The sequence below is a fragment of the Taudactylus pleione genome, unplaced genomic scaffold (genome assembly GCF_031769625.1).
Source record: "Taudactylus pleione unplaced genomic scaffold, aTauple2 ptg000026l, whole genome shotgun sequence".
NCBI lineage: Eukaryota > Metazoa > Chordata > Amphibia > Anura > Myobatrachidae > Taudactylus > Taudactylus pleione.
Window position 1 is genome coordinate 1,956,339 of NW_028284428.1, and position 23,104 is coordinate 1,979,442.

Genomic DNA, 23,104 nt, shown 5'->3' on the forward strand with positions numbered 1-23,104 from the left:
ACGTACAGGTGATGCTGGTGTGCGCCTTGTGTCGCCGGGTTGACACAAGCGATAGGACGCTGAGGTGCGGCCCGTGCCGCCTAGATGACAAGTGGCGGAATGCAGAGGTATGGCCTGTGACGCCTAGATGATACAAACGGCAGGATAAACACAAGACAGGCTGATGTAGTGGACACTCGAGTAAACAGGAACTAACCACCAGAAACACGTGAAATGCCATCACCAGGACCGGAGCAACCTACGGAGAAGATAGAAAAAGCCACAGGAGCCAATCAGGTTAGTCCAAGAATAACAGGCAGGATGTAGGAGGAGTTCAGTGATTTATAGCCCGGCATTCGCATCTCCTAACAACGCAGCGGCTTGTGACACTTCGGCTCCTGACAGTTCCCACGTGGACTGGTCAGTGAGTCAGGAGCTGGAGCCAATAAGCGGGCGCTCTACAGTTAGCGTCCGCTGATTGGCTAGCGACTCCTGACCGTTAACATTGATCAGTCAGGAGCCGGTTAGCTGTGTATGTGGTCACAGACATACACCGCTAATGTAAGTATATGGTTCGGGTGCCGGTTTGGTTTTTTGCCAAGACCCATGGATGCTACTAAGACCAGCGCAAAGATGGAGGTGAGTATAAGATCTTTTTTTCAGGTACTCCAAACGGGGACAAGTGGACGTGACCATCTGGCAATAGGTAAGTATGTGTGAGTGAGGTAGGTAGGTATGTAATAAAGCTCTACTATATACGGTGTGTGTGTTCTGTCTTTTTAACTATTTTACAGTGGGGGTACAGGTGCCGGCCGTCTGCTGGCACTTGTAGTTCCACAAGTGCCAAATGGCAGGCATGCTGGCACCTGTAGTTCCACTGTAAAATACAGCCCAGGGGTGCGGGGAAGATTCCTGGGCTTCAGACAAAGCCTGGGGTTTCGAGAGAGTGGGGACCCCTTTTTTGGGGGGTCCCAACCTCCCCTGAGATGACTGGCTTGCGGTGAGAATTTTTGGCCATGGAGACCCGGTAATAGGGTTTCCTGGCTGTGGCATTACACCCTGGTCGGTTTGGGTCCGGTGCTGGTTTTAAATATAGGGGGATCCTTACGCATATTTTTCCCCCTATATTTAAAACCAGCATTGGCCCTGCAGCCAGGTTCTGGTTCCTAAACTACGGTGGAACCCTACTCGTTTTGTTCCCCGTAATTTTTGAAACCAGGACTGGCTGACCAGTCCAGGGTTGGTTATGGCTTTTAGGGGAGGGACCCTACATCATTTATTTTGAATAAAAACACTACTTTAACTACACATGCAGAAACATACACAAATCACACTGATCTGTGTATGTTTCTGGCAAACTCACAGCTTAGGAGGGTGAGTGTTTAAAACTTCAATTTCTCTGCGAGTTTGCTCTAATATCGCCCGAGATTGAAATCTTGAATCTTAGTAAATTAGCAAACTGCATCTTTTTCATGAAAACTACTTCAGAAATTGCCCGATGGTGAGAAGATTCGAGTTTGTGATCTCACCCGAGTTTTACGAGCGAGATTAAAGAACTCTCTCCCAAACTCACCCGAGATGAAAAACATGCCTAAACTCACCTGAGATTGTTTTCTCGACTAAACTCGAATCTTAGTAAATTTACCCCACTGTATTAGTGCTATTAGGAGAAAAGCATTGTATAAATAAAGATCAGGTATGTTGAGGTGTATGCAGGTCATACTTCCTGAATTTTGGGGAGTCTTACAAGATCCCACTTCTCTTTCTTGTGATGTGAGCATGCAGGAGCATTGCACAGCGAATTAAATCGTCATGTTCCCCCACCTCTGTCACAAATCATCTAACCGCACTGTACAGGACCTGATGTCACAAATCACATCATCAACCTGCATTTGGCTCCTGGACTTAACCTCCAAGATAAATAAAAATAAGCATGTGAAATAGGTTTATGAAGAGGTGTATAGTCTGACAACCTGATAGTAATGACAGTTAAGAGTACAGGACCAAGGTAATAATAAAGAAAGTGAAAGTAAAGGACAACCTAGAATTTGTTCCCTGAAAAGCTATAAGTAGTATATTTACTAAAGTGAGAGTTTTTTAGAAATGGAGATGTTGCCCATAGCAACCAATCAGATTCTACTAAACATTTAACTTGCACCTTCTAGAAGATAATAGCTAGAATCTGATTGATTGCTACGGGCAAAATCTCACTTTAGTAAATATACCCCTAAGGCCCGTATTCAATTAGACACAAAAAGTCTCGTACTTTTCGCATGACGGACTTTTCGCCGACATTGCTGGTTTTCCATGCGAAAAAGAATCGCGCTCGTCCCCGCTTATCCCCATATTCAATTAGAAATCGGTGAAAACGGGACGTGGGGAAAATTCCTGTCAGATTTGGGGAAATCAGCCTGACACCTCCCAAAAGATGCACTGACATTGGGGATCACTATAGATACCCCTGAATAGGTCTGCTGAAGGTATTTGGGGTACTTAAATGCTATTAATAGCTGCTAATTAGCATCTTTGCAGCAGTGGTGAAGAATAGCATTTAGCATTTTTTTTTTTGCAGAAATAAATAGTCCCAGCAAATTTGGGGTTCATGAAAATGGGTGCTAGCATATTTTGAAGTTGCTAAACTGAAGTTTTAAAAAAGGTAAAAAAAATCCACCTGCCGCAAACACCTGCATTCTTAAAACCACCTGGGGCATACTTGGGGACCTAGTATGCCTCAGGTCTATTTTGCTAGTTTTTAAGTTTGTCCCACAACTTTGTTTTTTTTTCGCACCCAAAATGAAAGCACTTTTTTGGGGTGTTCTTAAGTATTTTTTTTAAATTTTTTTACACAGTATAGCATCGGGCGACTGTCCCAAGGGTGCAGGGTGGTTTCCGCAAGTTTGCACCCCAGAACCGCAATTCTGCTATTTTTTTCAACAGCTTTCATAGGCGAATCTTTTTCACCTATTCCAATGCATTGACTTCCCGCACCGGCGAGAAGTCTTTGGAACTGAATATGGGGATAAGTTTTCGTCTGGCGAAATGACGTCACTGGCGATACTTTCCGCAGAAACTGACTTTTTGCACCTAATTGAATACGGGCCTTTGACTGAAAAAAAAGTAAACATTACACTGCCTCCTATCTTCTGATGTTCAGTAGCACAGGAAAAAATTGGGAATTTAGGGAGTGCTGCCCCACCCAAGCTGGTGATGTCAGGTTTCTGTGCAGTGCCTTTGAAAATGAGGAAAATATTATTTTAATACTTTCAGCAGTAGTAGAATTCTTGCATTGTCTACTTTGTCTTGGCGAGCATACATTAATTACCATGAAAATCTCACTTGCTCTGGAGAAAGTGTAAGCACACCTTCAACATACTAATATTATTAATCCGTTACTGTTTTAGATGGTGACTTCTTTTTAAAAATTAATAATTATATCCTGTTACATTAATGGTTCAGTTTGCAGCTGCTAGTTAATATTTGGTGACAATGGGTATTATGTAACCACACTGTCCAAAAATTTTAATTTATCACCTATAAAGAATAATATACTCATCAAATTCCTGGTTGCTAATTAACTGGTTGTGAAGTGGAACTTCAAGATGTGTAATCGATTTTTGCTGTGATGTCACATTTACAAATGCTCTCTAGTTACCCATATAGCAATAGAGAGTCCGGGCACAGTAGTCATAATGAAGGCTGAAAACCTTTAAAAGTCATAATTGTTTTAGGATTCTCTCTAAAGGTTAAAACTTTTGCCACAGTTGCTACTGCCAGCTATGGAAAGTTATTTTATACCTGCTGAATTAGATACAGTAAGATACTGTACATTGAAGTCTAATAACGAATGTGAAGTTTGCAAGTAAAACAAATGGTTAAAAACACAAGTGTAAAAGTGGGTTCACACTGACCGATATATCTGCAGATGGACTAATTTGCAGACTGTGCAGAACATATGTTCTGCATACAGACTGCCCGATTCATCGTGACTGACATCACAACTGGGCGGGCATTTACATACACCCGCCCAGTTGAGCTGTCAATCACCTTCGGCCCGTGCAGCAAGGAAAAAGCAACTCCACAAAAGATGGACACTGCCTAGTTGTGCCATATATGATATATCCCTAATACGCAAGGAAATATACAATTTGCTTTAGTGTCTTGTCCTTAGTAATGAAGCAGAGAAAAAGAAGTAGTTACTACACTTTGTTTTCTTTCTGGTTATATGCATTTTTACTGTGATTATAAACTTGCCAATGCATAGCTATGGCTGGGAAGGAGGCAGGGGATGCTGCCTGGCTACTCGGATGTGCCTAAAACAACAGTCAGGCACCCTTATCTGCCTATAGGGCTCTGTACACTTTCATGTAGTATGCAGTGTCAGGCGCTCAGCTGGTGGTATACTATAGTCTACATTCCTACACCATCTACAGGCTGCCACAAGTACTACAATCACTTTGTTTCATATCATCTCTAGCCTACCTCTCTGAGACCTGCACTAATCAAAGACTGTGTTCATCATGCTTTTCGGCTATCCATTCAGTACATCTGCAGACTATATCTGTGCTTTGTCTCTACCCTGGATATCACTATATCCTTAGTGGTGCATTTACTATATTCCATACATACTGTACTATTGTAGCTTTGGTACCTATGCGTAAAGACGTAATCAAGGCCACAAGCTCCATATACTCTCCTACCAACAAAGTTATCTCCAAGGGTCCTGTTACGAGTCTACAAAACAATAGTGCAGTGACAGGATCTAAATGCGGATATTCGTCTGCATGCAGAATTGTGTGGTGTGAACCTAAGAGACTGCCCCTTTCTCTACTCTTATAAAGCCATCATTATTATTAAGCTGCACTAACTCTGTATAACTCGCAATTCTGTTGACACGCCCTCTCTATACTAGGTGTGAATGCCCTATTACCATCCAGTTAGACCATTTAGACACAAGTGTAGGTGCAACTGAGATGTGTACGACTGTGAATCGTCTGTAGATGCATAAGCTCAGCTCAGGAAAATGCGCAGTGCAAAAACAGGCGAGCCATTCACTCTGCATCCACCTCTGTATATATACAGTATTTAGTAAGTGAAGGAGAGAATACAGATTATTATTATAAAATTTTATTTATAGGGTGCCACAAGAGGTCCACAGCACCATACATACAGGAAAGAATTACAGAATTACATTACAATACAGTAACCAACTTATAAACAGAGCACAAGTAACAATTAGCAACACAATTCTCCATACACAATACAGCTGGGAAGTTGAATGTTGTCATAGAAGTGCTAGAGAAGAAGGCTGTGAGACAGTGGGGAGGAGGACCCTGCTCCTAGGAGCTTACAATCTAGGGGAGCGGGAAGACGGACAGATGACATGAGGCATGAGTGTGTAGAGGGGGATCTGAGTGCAGGAAGTAGGCGAGGTAGAGATGGCTGAGGCAGGAGGGACAGAGACTTGGTGACGGTTATGTGGTGAAAGGGTATGCTTTGATGAACAGGTGGGTTTTCAGTGCACGTTTGAAGCTTTGCAAGGTCGGGGAGAGTATTCCAGCGAGGGAGCTCATTCCAGAGAAGGGGGGCTGCACAAGCAAAATCTTGGATACGAGCATGAGATGAAGTAACCAGGGTGGAGGAGAGGTAACAGTCATTGGCAGACAGGAGTGAGCGGGAGGGAGTATGTAAGGAGATGAGGTTTGAGATGTAGGGAGCCATAGAGTTATAGAGGGCCTTGTATGTGATGGTGAGGAGTTTGAAGAGGATTCTGTAGGGAAATGGGAGCAAGTGCAGGTTTTGGCAGAGGGGAGCAGCAGAAGTGGAATGGCGGGAGAGGAAGATAAGTCTAGCTCCAGCATTGAGAACAGACTGGAGGGGAGCAAGATGGCAACGTGGGAGGCCAGTAAGGGGACGGTTGCAGTAGTCAAGCCGAGAAATTATTAGTTAATGAATAATCAGTTTGGTAGCATTCTGGGAGAGGAAAGGCCTAATACAAGCGATGTTGCGTAGCTGGAACCGACAGGATTGAGCCAGAGATTGAATGTGGGGTGTGAAAGAGAGGGTGGAGTCAAGGGTGACACCCAAGCAGTGAAGTTGGGGGACAGGGGAGATGATTGTGTTGTCAACAGTGATAGCAAGATTGGTTGAAGTGGAGACTCTATTAGGGGGAAAGATGATGAGTTCGGTTTTGTCCATGTTGAGCTTCAGAGAGCGCTCGGACATCCAGGAAGAGATGGCGGAGAGGCAACTGGTTACCTGAGAGAAGACAGAAGGGGAGAGTTCAGGAGAGGAGAGGTATAGTTGCGTGTCATCGAAATAGAGGTGGTATTAGAGAACAAAGGAGCTGATGAGTTCTCCTAGTTTAGAAGTGTACAGGGAGAGGAGCGGTGGGCCCAGGACAGACCCCTGCGGGACACCAATGGGAAGGGGGGGAGGTGGAGCCAGAGGCAGACACAGAAAAGGAGGGGTTGGTGAGGTAAGAAGTGAACCAGGCATGGACGGTGTTAGAGATGCCAAAGGTCTGTAGGGTGCAGAGGAGGAGAGTATGATCCATGGTGTCGAAGGCTGCAGAGAGGTCCAGGAGGATGAGCAGAGAGAAGTGGCCCCTGGATTTGGCTGCAAGCAGGTCATTGGTGACTTTTACCAGGGCAGTTTCAGTGGAGTGACGTTGGCGAAAGCCAGATTGGAGAGGATCAAGGATGGAGTTGTCAGAGAGATAGCTGGTGATGCGGCTGTAGACAAGCCGCTCAAGTAGTTTGGAGGCAAAAGGGAGACGAGAGATGGGCCATTAATTGGCAGGTGAGGACGGGTCGAGGTTGTTTTTTTTAACAAGAGGTGTGACAAGAGCATGTTTGAATGATGAGGGAAAGATGCCGGTGGAGGAGAGGGAGTGTAGAAGGTGAGAAGGGAGGGGGTCAAGGTGGAAGGGGGAGAGGACAAGATGAGGGAGTGGACCTCATCATCCGTGGTGGGGCTGAAGGAGCACAGGATCAGGTGGCCGGGAGGTGGGGTTGCATCAGGGAGATTGGAGGATATACTGTGACGAATTGCCTCAATTTTGAAAGAGAAGGAGGCAATGTCAAATGCAGTGAGGGAGGATGGAAAGGGTGGGGGGTGGAGGAGATTGTTGAAAGTACCAAAGAGGTGGCGGGGATTAGAGGACTGATAGGAGATGAGCAACTGGAAGAAGGATTGCTTGGCGAGGGAAAGGGCAGAGCTGTAGGAGGAGAGGACAAACTTGATGTGAAGGAAGTCCGTCAGAGAGCGAGACTTTCTCCAGAGGCGCTCGGCTGTGCGCAAGTATTTTTGGAGAGACCGGGTCAGTTTGGAGAGCCAGGGCTGGGGTTTGGACTGACGGGGGGACAGAGGAGGAGGGGGCAACGGAGTCAAGAGCAGAAGTGAGGGTGATGTTGTAGAAGGAGGCCACCTGGTTAGGCAGGCCATGGTTGATAGAGGAGAAAGGAGAGTATCAAGTAAGGAAGACAGGACAGCAGAGTCGAGAGTCTCAAGATTGCGTCTGGTGATGGTGGCTTTGGGTGAGGGGAGTAGTGGAGGACTTGAGAGAGTGAAGGAGAGTAGATGGTGGTCAGAGAGGGGGAAGGGAGAGTTGGAGAAGTCAGAGAGAGCACACAGATGGGTGAAGACGAGGTGTGGCCAAGACAGTGGGTAGCAGCGGAGGTCCATTTAGAAAGTCCAAAGGAGGAGGAGAGGGCAAGAAGATTGGTGGATGCAGGATTTGTGATGTCAAAGTCACCAAGGATTATAGAGGAGAGGTCAGCAGAGGAAGAGGGGAAGCCAGGCGGCAAAGTTGTCAAGGAATTGGGTGGGGGAGCCTGGGGGACGGTAGATGACTGCAACATGGAGATGAATGGGGTAGAAGAGATGGATAGAGTGGACCTCAAAGGTGGGGAAAGAAAGGCAGGGCTCAGGTGGAATAATGCAAAAGGTGCAGTTGGGGAATAAGAGGATGCCAACTCTGCCACCTTGGTGGTTGTCAGGTCTGACAGAGAGGGTGAAGGAGAGGCCCCCATAGGAGAGCGCAGCAGGGGAGGCGGTGTCAGAGGAGGAGAGCCAGATTTCAGTGATAGCGAGAAGATTTAAAGAGTGGGAAATAAAGAGGTCGTGGATAGCGGGCAGTTTATTGCAGACATATCTGGTATTCCAGAGGGCACAGGAAAATGGGAGGGAGGGGACGGGGGATATGTGGATGAGATTGTCTGGGTTGTGCATGAGGGGGTGTGGGCTACATCTAAGGGGAAGGTGTAAGCCAGTGGAGATGGTTGGTATGGGGCAGGGGCGAGGAGGCATGGTGGCAGACACAGGGTTGAGGGAGAGTAAAGGATGACAAGTGAGCAAATAGGCAAGCACAGCAGAGGATGCAGCTAATTAGAGGGGAGGCAGACAGGCAGTGTATTACGGCAGTGAGGTAGTGGAAGAGAGTAGGTAAATAGTGTAGGAGAAATAATAGTCAAATGAAGAGTAGTAAATAATACACTGGTAAGAAGTACATTTAGACAGGGCAATCATGTGTATCTAAATCAAATGATATTGTTTATTATGTGCATTCAGATGTTTCTCGGAGACAGAAATTTCAATGCAAGAAGCTGCATCTGAGGAGAAAGGTTTTGCAGTGTCCAAAGCAGGGAGATCAGTGTAGAGAGTGCAGGTTATACAGACTGCAGGAGTTAGTTTTGATGATTTTGTTTACTCACTGTATAGCATGAGTGTAGTCCATGTGTGTTTTTGCTGGCTTGTAGTTTGCTTTCCATTTGGTTTCCTTTGGTTTAACGCTGGTATAACGCTAATTTTGATTTAAAATGCTCAATACACTTGAAAAATAAACACTTCAGAAACTAAACACCCTTGCAACCTAAATGGCCTAGCAGCCTACTCTGCTCTATATTAAGTGAATTTCATGCTGTGACACAGTTAGGTTAGGGGGTCCCTCTCACAGCAGCAGGGAAGCAGCACACCAGTCTGGATGCCAGTACAAGCTGTTCGGCGCCAGTCTTTATAGTACAATGTCAGAAATAACACAAAGAAAACATAAACGTAAATCCTAGCCCTGTCGGGGCACTAACTTCACAGGTAGTTCCCTCACTACCAGAACCTGGCAGGGCCTAATGCCCTTGCCAGCAACAAAGCACAGCACAGTACTCACAGATAGGTTTTCCAAGTGTCTCTGAGCAAACTCCCTGTCTGCTCTCCCAGGTGAGACAATCAGCCCTCAACACACTAGGCTTATATTGGCCACTCTCAGGTGGGAACCCAATCAAGCCTGTTACCAGGCTAAGAGAACCAAAACCTGGAGTGGCCGTGGGTGGAGCCCTCCCTCTCCTCTCACCCACAACCCCCAGGTCCCAAACCGGCTTTTCAAAAAGCCGAAACTCAAGCCTGTTACACTGCAGACTTTCTCCTGGGGGTTTAAAACACAAAAGACAGGAATCTGGGACAAATGTACCTGCCACAGACCACTTTACCAGTGATCCTATCTCAATGCTTTGACCAATGTAATGGGCATCCACCTTGTGGCTCCTCCGAATAATGTGGCACACTCTCCAGGTGATTTATACATATAATAAGAAAATAGTAGGGAATTAAATTACTTTAAAGATGACACAAATGATTGTTCAGTTAACTTAACATCTGGTAAAAAGACTTTAATTACAAAAATTATGCCAAATAGAAATGAGTTGAAAAATAAGATCCAAAGTTTAAATCGCTTCTCCCTCCCATTTCAACGCGTTTCACACAGCACTGTCTGCTTTTTCAGGCAAGTGAGGTCAGAGAGAGAGTTCTTGCTTTAAACAGGGGAAGCACATTAATTGTTAATTAACTTAATTGCTGGATACAAATGTTTAGGATAAAGTATTTTCATACAAATTAAACCATATTAAAATATGCATAAAAGATAGGACACAAAAAGACACCAATGGGGGTTTAATACACTGGAAAACCCATTGATTCCGCAATTTACACGGCATCAGTGGGTTTCCGAACCTTAACCCCTAATTTACCATGCAAGGAAAATGCTACTGAATAGCAGTTTCTCATGCGGCGCCGGGTAATTAGCCACGTAGTAAACCCTGCAGGTAATTGAATTCCTCTTTAAAGTTTTGTTCAAAAGAGTTATTTGCAAGTGATACATTTCATATATTCCTAATCTTATGCTACAATTTTCAACACTCAAATTTGTATGCCATCAAAGTGACTGATACAAAAGCTTTGACTGTTCTTGGTCCTTCATTATGTCTAGTGGCGTAACAAGGATAGGGAAAGCAGGGCAAGTGCCCTGGGTGTTGACACGGGGAGCGCTGGCACGGGGTCATGGCTTGTATGGGACAATTACTCCTGGGCTGCAGATTACCGTATATACTCGAGTATAAGTCGACCTGAATATAAGCCGAGGTACCTACTTTTACCCCAAAAAACTGGGAAAACTTACTGACTCGAGTATAAGCCTAGTGTGGGAAATGGCAACAGCTGGTAGTGCCCCCAGTAGTAATCCCCCCCTGGTAGTACCCCCAGTAGTAATCCCGCCTTTTAGTGCCCCCTGTAGTAATCCCCCCTGGTAGTGCCCCCTGTAGTAATCCCCCCTGGTAGTTCCCCCAGTGGTATTCCCCCCTTTAATGCCCCCTGTAGTAATCGCCCCCTGATAATGCCCCCTGGTAGTGCCCCCTGTAGTCATCGCCCCCTGGTAGTGCCCCCTGTAGTCATCGCCCCCTGGTAGTGCCCCCTGCAGTCATCGCCCCCTGGTAGTGCCCCCTGTAGTCCCCCCCCCTAGTAGAGAGAGACGTGATAGCAATAAAAAAAAAAATAAACACTTACCTGAAACTCCCGCTCATGGTCCCGCCGCTGTCCGCTCCTGGTCCCGCCGCTGTCCGCTCCTCCGGCCGCTTTGCATGGGAGAGACGTCGTCATGACGACGTGTCTCCCATCACCCACTGCGGGAGCCGGAAGATGGCTCCCGCAGTGGGAGCAGCAGCAGCCGCTGAGAGTCTGCCAGACTCTCAGCGGCTGCTGATTACAGCAAACACATAGCTGCCGGCTCCGGCGGCTATGTGTTTGGCAGTGTGTAGCGCTGACCGAACTCCGTCCGGTCAGCGCTACACTTGACTCGAGTATAAGCCGAGGGGGACTTTTTCAGCACATTTTTTGTGCTGAAAAACTCGGCTTATACTCGAGTATATACGGTAAGTCAGACTCCCGATTGGTCATGGTGGCATGACACAGTGACCTCTCCCTTGTTCATCATTGGTTTAGGACAGTGTTGGCTAACCTTGACACTCCAGCTGTTGTGGAACTATATATCCCAGCATGCCCTGCCACAGTTTTAGCATGCCCTAATAGCAAAACCCTAGCAGTGCATGCTGGGTTATGTAGTTCCATAACAGCTGGAGTGTCAAGGTTAACCAACACTGGTTTAGGATGTCAAATGGGGCAGACCAAAAGAGGTCAATAAATAGGTCCAGAAATGGTAGACCCGTTTACAATTACTCCCAGGTTCATTGCTGTGCACATGCGCAGCAGGAAATTTAAGAAAACCCTGGATTTCAGAAAAAAAAAAGGTTTTCTTCTTCCTTTAAATCTCTGCAACTAAATTGCATGTGAAAGGACCTCTGGGAACCTTGCTGCTGCATTACAGTATAGAACTGCAACAGCAGCACTGTGCTTCACCTGGAGCACCTCCTAATCCGGTGTCAGGTTTATGTGCCTTTTACTGCTCTCTCTAATTGGGCAGCCTTCTGAGAGTGACACACCTATGTAAGAATGGTGCCCAGTCTCCTTATCACATCTGATTGGCACACTCCTGGAAATGTGTTTCATCCATGAAGGTAGTAACATCATTGGGTGCATCTATAATTTATTCCCTGGTCCCAGATAGTAAGCAGCAGAACAATGTTAACTACAAACACCCCCTCCGTGTCACCTACTACTTGGTGAAAGACTAATAAAAGCAGATACCTCTTTTTCTTTTAAATGGCCTAACATTTGAGTCTCAACTGGTGACATGAGCAGCGGCACTGGACATGAGTGTTAAAAAAAAAAAAATCTAAAATTATTTTCACACATCAAAATCTCTAAATATTCTTAGGATCTAGGCATCCCCCAGGCCCCTGAATGTTCACTTATACTTTAAAACTTTACCCACTGTTTATGCAACTTCAGTTTTATATGTATTGTGATATTTTGGGGGTAATTAGCTCGGCAGAGGGTGGATTGGTGCAGTGTTTAGGTGCTTAATGAGGGTACACACACAGCTTTCAAGTAAATAAATGATGCTTTACTTTCCAGCATGGAAAGTCAGGAAACAAACAGAAAATAATAAACAACCTAGCCCCTATTTTGGGCATCCAACTCACTTCTTGAACCCTCTCTATAAGGGTGCAGCTAATCTGCCAATAAAGTCTCTCACAGTCTCTGTGCCTTCCCTGTATCCTCCAGGTATACAGTAGGTCCTGGCTTCCTCAGCTTGCAGCCCAGCTGCTTCAATGTCACACAGTCTTAGAGATTTATGGTCCCCCCTTGCCTCCTGCAAGGTCCAGACATAGGCCTCCTGGCCCCCCAATGGCTTGCTCAGCTTCACTGAGCTCTCTGGCTGCCACAATCCCACTGTTTCCAACAGCAGCCTGACTGGTCTGCCTCCTTATCAGCCCACACCTGAGCTCTCTCCACAAGGCAGCAATTAGGCATCTTCCCACAATGCTTTTCTACTCTGTGTGGGTGGATCTGTCCTGCCCCACACAGAATCAGCTGCTCACCAGTGCCATCTCTGGTGATACTGCCACATATCCCCCTCCCCAGCTTGAAACCCCTGGGTTCAGCTACATGGGACGAGGCATTCTCATTGCGAAGTCCCTCTTCATTATTCTCAGAAGCATCCACCGGATCCAAGATTATCCAGACTCTGGTCATTTCTGGGGGTCGCATCCTCCAAGTTCCGGAGGTAATTTTTCTCCTTACTTTTTTTCTAACTTTATGGTACCAATGGTGGTACTTGCTTTCTTTATGCAGAACTTGAGGCTCACCCTTGGGTACTGCAACAGGCTCTAAGAACTTGAAGTAACTTTTTCCAAAGCGACATACTTCATCTTTACTCTTGCCACTTAAACCTATTAAAGGCACATCTTTTGGCCAACTTCTACTTGTCACATCTTTAATCTTCAGCCTTAAAGCCCTGTATTGGCTACTGGCATACTTCACTGATGGCCCTTTGAAAGAAAAGGAGCTATCAGTAGCCCAAGAGTCATCAGCATCACAAATTCTTGACCTTGGCTTTATGTCAACAGACAACGTACTGGCACTGTCACCCTTAGATTCCGGACTCCCGTGTCCACATAGGATACTTGAATATTTACTCCATTGATCCACATAATTTACCTCACGGCTTTGATAGCTATCTGCCACTTCACTAAGGCATAGATCTCTTGGATTTTCTTGTGCTCCCAATTTTTGAGCCTTGAAAATATAATGAACTTCCACATGTTCTACCAGCACAGGTTGAAGTTCACTTTCCACAGAGGTCTTTATTTTCCAATTCACTTTAGCTGGACATGTTGCTTCAAGCTTTGTAATTTGAGACCACTCCACTTCCTCACAGATAAATTCAGCTGTATTGCAAGTTTTATCCTGGTTGCATGACGGCATTACTTCATATACACGAGAATTACTCTTCACAAGACTGTTACCATTAACTGCCTGTAAGGTTCTGTTTCCCACTGCAAAAATGCATGACTTGGGCACATTCACATCATTGTGTTCATATAGTGACATCAGAGTCTCATCTTTGGAAGCCATCAACATACCTGTAGACTTCTGTATATCTTATACCTTTGCCTCACGGGTTATGCGATCACCATCTGTATAAGTTATTTCTTTATCACCAATTTCAGACATGGTTTTGCAACCTGGACCTGTGTCCCTTTGGGAGGACTTCACACCCTCAGCTATTACTGTAAGCTGAAAGTCACTGCAAGGAATCTCATCCACTTTTCCAAGACGGACCTTTAGGGAATTTCCCAACTCCGATACTTCTGTCCCTTCTTGTACACCGGTATCGTTAATGAGGACATCTCTATGATCACATTGCTGCTGAAAGACATCATTCTGGAACATCTTTCTTAGTTCCCGCAATTCACTGTTTGTCCGCTGCTCATCACACAAGACACTCTGTACCGGAAGCATATCACTCTACGCGCTGCCTTTTCAGGATCAGTTTGAACCAATTGCTGCTTGTGGTTAGGTACTTCTGCCACACTGGGTTCAGCAAAAACATCGGACGCCATTTTAGGTCCAGAATCCAACTTCAGAATGTTATTTAACTTATTTTCCTCTAATTTTCCCACTACCATGTAGAATGTTTTCTGAGACGCAGACAGCTGCTCTTCCAGATGGGCAATTTCCACCATAGCACTTTCCTACTTGCTCTCGGATTGCAGTAGATTGCGCTCCACGACTTCAAATTCAGCAACTCTCAACTTTTGTACAATTATTTCAGACTCTGCCATGTTTAACTCACATTGCAACTCCATTTCTTTGGTATTCCTCTCCACTTGGAATCTTTGCAACTGGTCCTGTGTACTTAGCAGACACTTCTCAAGGTTCTCACTTTGTTCTTGCAACTTCCAACCCCTGCCATGGGCAAGGTTAAGCTCTCTCTCCACAGATTCACTTTGCTTGGCGGCTTTATGCAGACTTTCCTCCAGGAATACATTTCTTTCCGTCAGACATTCTGAAATTTCTCTAGCTGCAGCTAAATTGGATTGGAGAGTTTGTACTTGCTCCTTACAGCTGACTTTAAGATGGACCATCTCCATCTCTTTTCCTTCACGGTCAGTTTCCCACTGAGCACGAGTCTGCAGCATCTGGAGATACCTCTCTTTTACGTCACAAAACTTTTCCGCCAAGAATTTTTCTCCAATTCACAATCTATAAGCTTTACTTGAGTGGACACAATTAAAGAGTCTTTTTCTTTTAACACCAGAGTCAGATCCACCACTTTCCTTGCGTGCGCTCTACTTCACTCTGATGTCTCTGGACACATTCTTTCAAATCTTCTACTGCCTACTGAAGTACCACACACTTTTGCTGCACTTTAACAATATCTTGCTCTAATACATCATTCTTTGCTAGGAGCACGTCATTCTCATACTTTGTAACACATTGGAACATTTTAGCCTCCTCAAGGCGTTCAGACATAACCGCTAATTTGAGGTCTGTCTTTTTAAGTACTTCAAGTCTTTTTTCTTCTTCTTGCACCAATGCTATTTTCAAAGACGACAATTCACTCTGTAATGTCTTTTCAATTTGCGCGTGCAAAAGCTTCTCTATTGTAGACTTGTCCTCCAAGTCACTTATCTGGTCGCAATAGTGTTTCATGCCAAACTTCACACAGAGAGTCAACTTTTTCCATGCTGACATAGTCCTCTCCTAGTGGACCTTGCACCATACACTAACCATACACACTGACATCTTTACATTAAGACTGTAAACTCCAGCCGGGGTTTTCCATCTCTCTAGATTGAGAATGAAACTTTGTAGCAAGAATTCTGCCCTTAGAATTTTCCTTTTTATTTCCCATGATTCTTGGCACAAAATACACAGGAACAACTTGTTTTTGTTTTCACTGTATCCCATTGTGCCTTCAAAAGTATTTTCAACACAGCTAAAACATTTTTCTTCATGTGGCACTACAATTACCAGCATATATCAAACAGTCTCAATAGCCTTTCAATAGGAACCTCTGCTCCCTCAGTACCACACCTTGACTTAATGAGCATGAGCAATTCACCAGGATAAACCACACAATTTCTTTTAACCCTTCCAATGCTGAGGAAGTGCACATTTCTCTTCACAGACAATATACTTACACTTTTCACTTTTGCAAAACACTTGAATACTGTACTTCTGTTTCTGGCAAACTTTGCCTCTCCCATAAGCAAACAATTCTCCAGCAACTTGAGTAACACTTATTTCTCTTCCTTTCCAAGGAAAAAATGTACACTTGCAGACAATTTTTTTGTTTAAACAACACTTCACGACAAACTTATCTTCACTCACCACCTTGACGAGCATTTCACCATGTAGGTGCCATGAGTCTCCTTTTGGCTTTCTAGGAGGGTCCAATTATGCAGTGCAATAAGTATCCATATTTCCATTTGTATTCTTGCGTAGAATCTTCTTGCGTAGAATCTTTATGCCCACATTCTCCACCATATGTGATATCTCGGGGGTAATTAGCTCGGCAGAGGGTGAATTGGTGCAGTGTTTAGGTGCTTAATGAGTAAATAAATGATGCTTTACTTTCTAGAATGGAAAGTCAGCAAACAAACAGAAAATAATAAACAACCTAGCCCCTATTTAGGGCGTCTAACTCACTTCTTGAACCCTCTCTATAAGGGTGCAGCTAATCTGCCAATAAAGTCTCTCACAGTCTCTGTGCCTTCCCTGTATCCTCCAAGTATACAGTAGGTTCTGGCTTCCTCAGCCTGCAGCCCAGCTGCTTCAATGTCACACAGTCTGAGAGATTTATGGTCCTCCCTTGCCTCCTGCAAGGTCCAGACACAGGCATCCTGGCCCCCAATGGCTTGCTCAGCTTCACTGGGCACTCTGGCTGCCACAGTCCCACATAGACTGTTTCCAACAGCAGCCTGACTGGTCTGCCTCCTTATCAGTCCACACCTGAGCTCTCTCCACAAGGCAGCAATTAGGCATGTTCCCACAATGCTTTTCTACTCTGTGTGGGCGGATCTGTCCTGCCCCACACAGAATCAGCTGCTCACCAGTGCCATCTCTGGTGATACTGCCACAGTATGTATGTGTTATTGTAGGGAAGAGTCAAGTAATGGCTTGCTGCAGAGATGAGCAACAGCACAAGTTAGGAGTTTATTTTGAAGGGAAATAATAGAGATGAATAGTTTTATGGATGTAGTACCCATCTCTGTCATATTGATGTTTTACCTTGCCCTCACACTTCTTTAATTTGTGTTTCCAGTTATTTGATTACCAATATGAGAATTCAGCCAGAAATAAATAACAGTATTCAAGGGGCACCATTTTTTTGCCCTGGGCACCATCAACTCTAGTTACGCCTGTGTTTTTCTCTTTTCTTTGAAAAAGTATTAAGATTTCTCTACGATTCGCTCGATTTTGATGCATCGGAACGACTGGATCACAGGATCTCCTGGAGGCCAGGTACCAAAAGTTTGTAATTATGAGACAAGTTATCTCCATGGCAATAATAGAATTGTGTTTCTTAATCTATATAAAATTGGAGCATGAACAAAATGAGGTTATCTCGCTCAGCTGATCAAAATGAGATCACCAGTGGTGTGCACATGCTCAACTCACCTATCGTCAAAGCATGGGGCAGCTGAGGTGACCCTGCAGATGCTGGGTCCATTTACTAGTACATTATATAATAAGTATAAACCCATACAATTATTTTTCAAATATGTGTAGGTTCTTACATTCACAGTTTTTGTGCAATCAATTGTATTAATTAATGATTGTTTGTCTGCATGGGTGTAACAAGCAATGGCCAGGAAACACAAATCATTTTGTGCAATTACTGTCTATATCAAATGACAAATGGCTAGAAAAACATGGCATTTGCAGATCACTTGGCTCAAAAACAACAGATTAATAATTAAGCCCTTTTCCCACGCATAGTTTTTAAGACTGCTTCTCCGTGACTGAGAGTTCCGTTTTCTGAGGGATTTTCACTCTACGAGGATGCTGGGAAAAGCACTATTCCTTATTTTCCCTCTGCTCTGCATTGCATATACAGAGTTCTGCAAACCAGGTAAAAATTCCACAATTGATGTACTCGTGGGCGAACAAGTACACCGATAATTGTTAATCTTTTTAAGATGCTATAAGATGCTGTATTAGCTTAATAATCGTATGCACAAAAGGCCTAATATAAAATTATATAGCGATGTTAGTATAAAGCTACGTAGCAGAAATACAGAACATAGTAATATATTAGATCATTTTTCATTACTAATGTACCAATTGAAATGCATACATGCTCTAAATCTATACACTAGTGAAAGTATATATAGTGTTTGTGTCCTGCTCTCTAAAAAGGGCCTTCATTGGCTTCTGACCCACTAATGGTTACTTCAATGACAAGTGTGAGTGTTCATTTTTTAATTTTGTTTTTGCAGTGACCTTATTATTACATATTTATTCATTTTGATTGGAAGCACCTAATTTTTAAAGCTGTAAGCAAGTTAACAGCATCATTAAAATGATTATTTAATAACATGTCACAAACAAGATAAACTATTTGGTTTGCCTAGTACAAGTCAGACTAACAGAAGATAATATCTGATTGGTTGCTATGGATTACAGTTCATTGGTGTTATTTGTACCATGATAGAAATAATCTTTTAAATCTCATGTGCTCTGACTGGACTAATATCATTAGTAAATCCCAGTTATGTTTGTTGAACACAGAAGGGGGTGGATAATCTTTTACAAGTCTGCACTTTTATTTCTGTTTTTTATTTTTAAATGACCAAATATATGTAATAAAATATGTACCCTAAAGTAACATTTTAGATTCAGTACATTATTACTGATATTCAGATTTTTGCATCAATTTGCAGGAGCACCAGGAGCCTTCAAAGTTCGACTTAGTATAAAAAAAGCTCTTGGGAACAAGGCAGTAAGTAAATACTGAGTTTTTTTCCATTCAAATATCAACTAATGGTACATGTACAGTGTTGAAATTAATTATTTATTTATTAACAGATATTTATATAGCGCACTCATATATTACGCAGCGCTTTACAGAGAATGTCTCTATCACATCAGTCCCAGCCCCAGTTGAGCTTACATTCTATATTCCCTATCACATACACTAGGGTTGATTTATTTTGTCAAAATCCTGTTAGCCTACTAGTACTGTATGTTTTAGTAGTGTGGGAGAAACCCATAGTACCCATATGCAGGCCCGGCAACAGAAATCTTGGGGCCTGGTACACTGATACCTCTGGGGCCTCCAACCCACTCTCCTTGACCCCCTCTCCAAACACATGCCGGGTCCACACACACACACACACATGCACACACAATTATTACAGAAAGAGAAATGCATATATATATATATATATATATATATATACATATACATATCCCAACACAATACTTAGTGGGTAGTAACAAATGGATTGTTTTATACGATTTTATACAGTTTACTACCAATAAAAAATCCACAATGGAGATACCACTGAAAACTTTGAGCTGACAAATATTAGCATTGAAGAATTCTTCTGATGTGGCCACTAAGGTTCTTATTCAGTGTGTGAGATGTTCATTTGGTTCTGTGAACATACCCTCTCACCAAATAAATCACCCAACTGTGCGGCCAATGGCCAAATATTAGTACATCAGAATAATTTTATTCTTGATTAAATGTTAAAAATTAGCATAAAAAGCAATTGCTTACATCAAATGTATAAAAAGAGGTGTCGTTGAAGGTATAGAGATAGCCTGGTGATTATCCCTTTGATTTTTGGATTCCAAGGATGAACATAAACATGGACGTTATAAGTGGCACCCCATCCTACGTGTTTCCTCCTCACGGGCTTCATCAGGGGTACAAATCTTTAAAAGGGGTGATTCATAGGATGAATATACAGGATGGTACGATACACAAAATACATAGAATGCATACAAGTAATGTTGCAATATACAATATTTGTTGGATTTTTAAACATTTGTTCTATATACAATAATTGCATATGCAAAAACATACATACCCAGGAAAAATGGGGAGGACTTCGGCTAGACTGCTGCTGTAACAGGGAAAAAGGATTCCAGTATACAGTAGCACAGCAGTTTAGAAAGTATTAATAGGTGCTGCGGCCACGTTTTTTCTATCCCTGATCCTCAGGGCCCAGAACAGGTGTCCCTCCCTGTCGTCGGGTCTGCTCATATGAAACCCTTGCAAACACGAGAAAAACATATAAAACTCCACACATATAGCACCTTGGTCAGGAATTTAATTCATGACATCGGTATCTTACAATTTTTATAGAATGATTATGATTTCTACAGTATATAATGGTTTTATTAAACTTTTGACTTTCTCTAATGTTACACTAAAAATATGTAGCTAATTTTTGCTTGATTTTATATCTTGTCAATGGAAATTTTGATTTAGGGTTTTTGCAAGTTTTTAATTTGTATCAAGGAGAAGTCTTCAAATATGAGATTACATATTCATGAAGTGTGTTAATGATAGAAGATGCAATCATAAAACATTTTACTTGGAAGAGATAATAGGTGTGTTATTTACTTTTACGTTTGAGGTACCTGTGACCTGTGATTTGATTTTTAGAATTCAATTCAAAGCCAAACTAGTAAAAAAGATTTTACCAAGTTATAGAAGATGCTACATCTACATACTTTTGCGTTTCTTGCTTGTTAGAAATGATGCTAAGTGTATGATGCCATATTTCTGTGAAAGTCAGTCCCATATTTCTAGTCTTTGACACGTGCAAGTAAATACAATACCATATTAGCAGCCACCTTAACTCTTAGGGCTTGATTCTGAAGTGCATGCAGCCGTAGCCATGCATTCGTCTTGTGCCACATCCACGTCTTTGTTTTTATGCAAATGTCATGACCGATTCTGAGCCTACTGAGACGACCACTGGCAGTGGCACTATTTTGTCTTGTTGCATAGTTAGATACACCATTGGTGCACAATCAGTTGCAACATTGAAACTTGCATCTGACCTATGGCAGGTGCAATTTCTCCATCTGAATATGGCAACCTGTGTCCGTACTGCTATGTTTTAAGATGCAGTCGCTCTCAGCGACGCGCCCGGGTCTGGCTAACCACCCCTGTTACCTCTCAGGAACACCGACTGAAATCCAGCGCTCTTGCGTCTAAATTTGCCCTGTGTATCCCAATGGTAGCCATCGAGATGCATGTGCAGTGTGACTTGGATGCATGCTGTTATGGATCGGGTGGTTAATCGGACAAGAGTTGCAGAGGACTGCTGCCAGTTAACTAGTTGTGGCCAAGTGTAGAATATGCGATGCAGCCTGTGTACTGTAGCGGCAGCCTTGAGGGCTGGTTGTGGCCTTTATAGTCGTGGCCAAGGGACTGGTGATGTGAAGCAGCCTTGTGGCTGTTGGAGCAGGCCTGGAGGCTGATTGTGGCCTTTATAGTCGTGTCCAAGGGACTGGTGATGTGGAGCAGCCTTGGGGCTGTTGGAGCAGGCCTGGAGGCTGCTACCAGTGCCGCCGGGATGACACTGGCGATGGTGTGCTTAATAGCGCACCTGGAATGCAGAGCTGCTACCAGTGCCGCCGGGATGACACAGGCGATGGTGTGCTAGGTTGTGCACCTGGAACGCAGAGTAACTACCAGTGTCGCCGGGATGACACTGGCGACGGTGTGTTAGATTGCGCACCTGGAAGGCTAAACTGCGACTGGTGCTGCCTGGTTGACACAAGTCACCAGGTGATGACAGATGCTTCTGGGGTAAGAAGCGCTGCGTGCTACCCAGATGGTACAAGCAGCACGTGTGGATGAGATGCAGGTGGAGCCGCCAGGCTGGAATAAACGGCCCAAACAAAACACAGCTAGACTGTTTCAGGAACTCGACTGACATGCAGGAGACAGGAACCGGAAGTACGAAATAACTTCTATCACCGGCATGGAGTACTGGGCTTGCTGGAATTTAACAGAGACAGAGTCCAATCAAAGCAAGTCTCCGTTACTGACAGACTACTGTGCACCTGGGCTGTGTCCAGACAGGAGAGTCAATTAGTGCACCTGACAGTGCACACAGAAGGCAGTAATTAGTGTGGTGTCTCAGTAGTAACAGAGGCTGGAACTCCAAGCAATATGATCTGCTTAACTGTAGATCCTAACACATGCGCAGTACTACCAACATCAGCCAACTGCGTAAATATCGGTATTGCAAACAGCGTGCACCTCTGAATCAGGCACTTAATCACCCTTGTAAAGCAATGTTATTTACAGGAAATAAATTGATCTTGGGCAGAATTGGGCAGAATTTATGTATGAACCCTCTACATAGTGACCAGTTTCAATTTCACATAACTCTGACAGCCATATTTCAGCATCTGATTGCCATCCATTTTTGCACATACCGTATTGCTCATACTTCCTAACATTTCAGTTCCATGAATCATTGCAGGGGGCATGGCCACAGACCTATGATGACATAGCCATGTTCTGGTGGAGCAATAGCTACATCTCAGAGGTGTGCCTACCAATATTAAAATGCTAGGTTGTGTCTTAAGCTCCCCTCCAAACAAAACACTTACTATTTGGTGTGTGCACCAGTAGCAGTACCTGTACACCGCTGCCATTACAAGCAGAGCATCGGTGAATGAGACATACCTCAAAATTTTACACCATGGGGCAAACATGTTTATAGGCCAGACGATGAGGCACTGAAATTGGGACAGTTGGGAGGGGAAGCAGTCGAGAAGCCGGCGGTCGCAATGCCGACCGCTGATTCCCGGCTGCTTAATCCTGGCAAGGTACAAATGACAGGCGTCGAAATCTTGACGCCTGTCATTAGACCTACGCCGGGAGCCCGACACCTAAGCCGGGGCGCCAGGCGCGGACAGCCACAGAGGGGGCGGCTTAGGTTAGGGGCTCCCGGGGGGGGACTTAGGGTTAGGCAACCCACCGGGAGGTTTGGGTTAGGCACCCCCAGGGGGAGGTTAGGGTTAAGCATCCCCCCGGGAGACTTATGGTTAGGCTGCGGGGAAGGGGGGGTTAGGTTTAGGCACTTAGAGGGGGGTTAGGGTTAGGCACCCCTAAATGAGGGTTAGGGTTAGGGGGTAGAATTAGGTTAGTTATACTTACCTTAAGGACGATCGGAATTTCCTCCTCTGTCGGGCTGCCGCTGTCGGGATTAGAATCATACTGATTCCGTTGGGAGTTATTACCTTGGTAGCTTCATTATGCCGATCTCATTCTACAAACCACCCACTGTACAAATGCCAGTTGTATTTTTTTTGTAACTGGAGGTGAGGTGTATTAAAAAAGTTATCAGCAGCTAATGTTGTAAATCTTGCTTGCAAGTTTCCATTACTGCCTCACAGAGCTTACCTGCGATATGTT

The 23,104-nt window shown here is 44.1% G+C and overlaps 1 protein-coding gene across 1 annotated transcript in view; it reads left to right on the forward strand.

Moving 5' to 3' along the window:
- Positions 1-23,104, forward strand: part of CLTRN (collectrin, amino acid transport regulator) — a 97,306-nt gene that overhangs the window by 2,344 nt on the left and 71,858 nt on the right. Inside the window, exons 2-4 of the mRNA XM_088451576.1 lie at positions 17,098-17,172; positions 17,650-17,782; positions 18,594-18,652. Of these exons, the coding sequence (XP_088307702.1) occupies positions 17,713-17,782; positions 18,594-18,652 (129 nt within the window). The 5' untranslated portion in view covers positions 17,098-17,172; positions 17,650-17,712. The remainder of the gene's footprint in view (positions 1-17,097; positions 17,173-17,649; positions 17,783-18,593; positions 18,653-23,104) is intronic.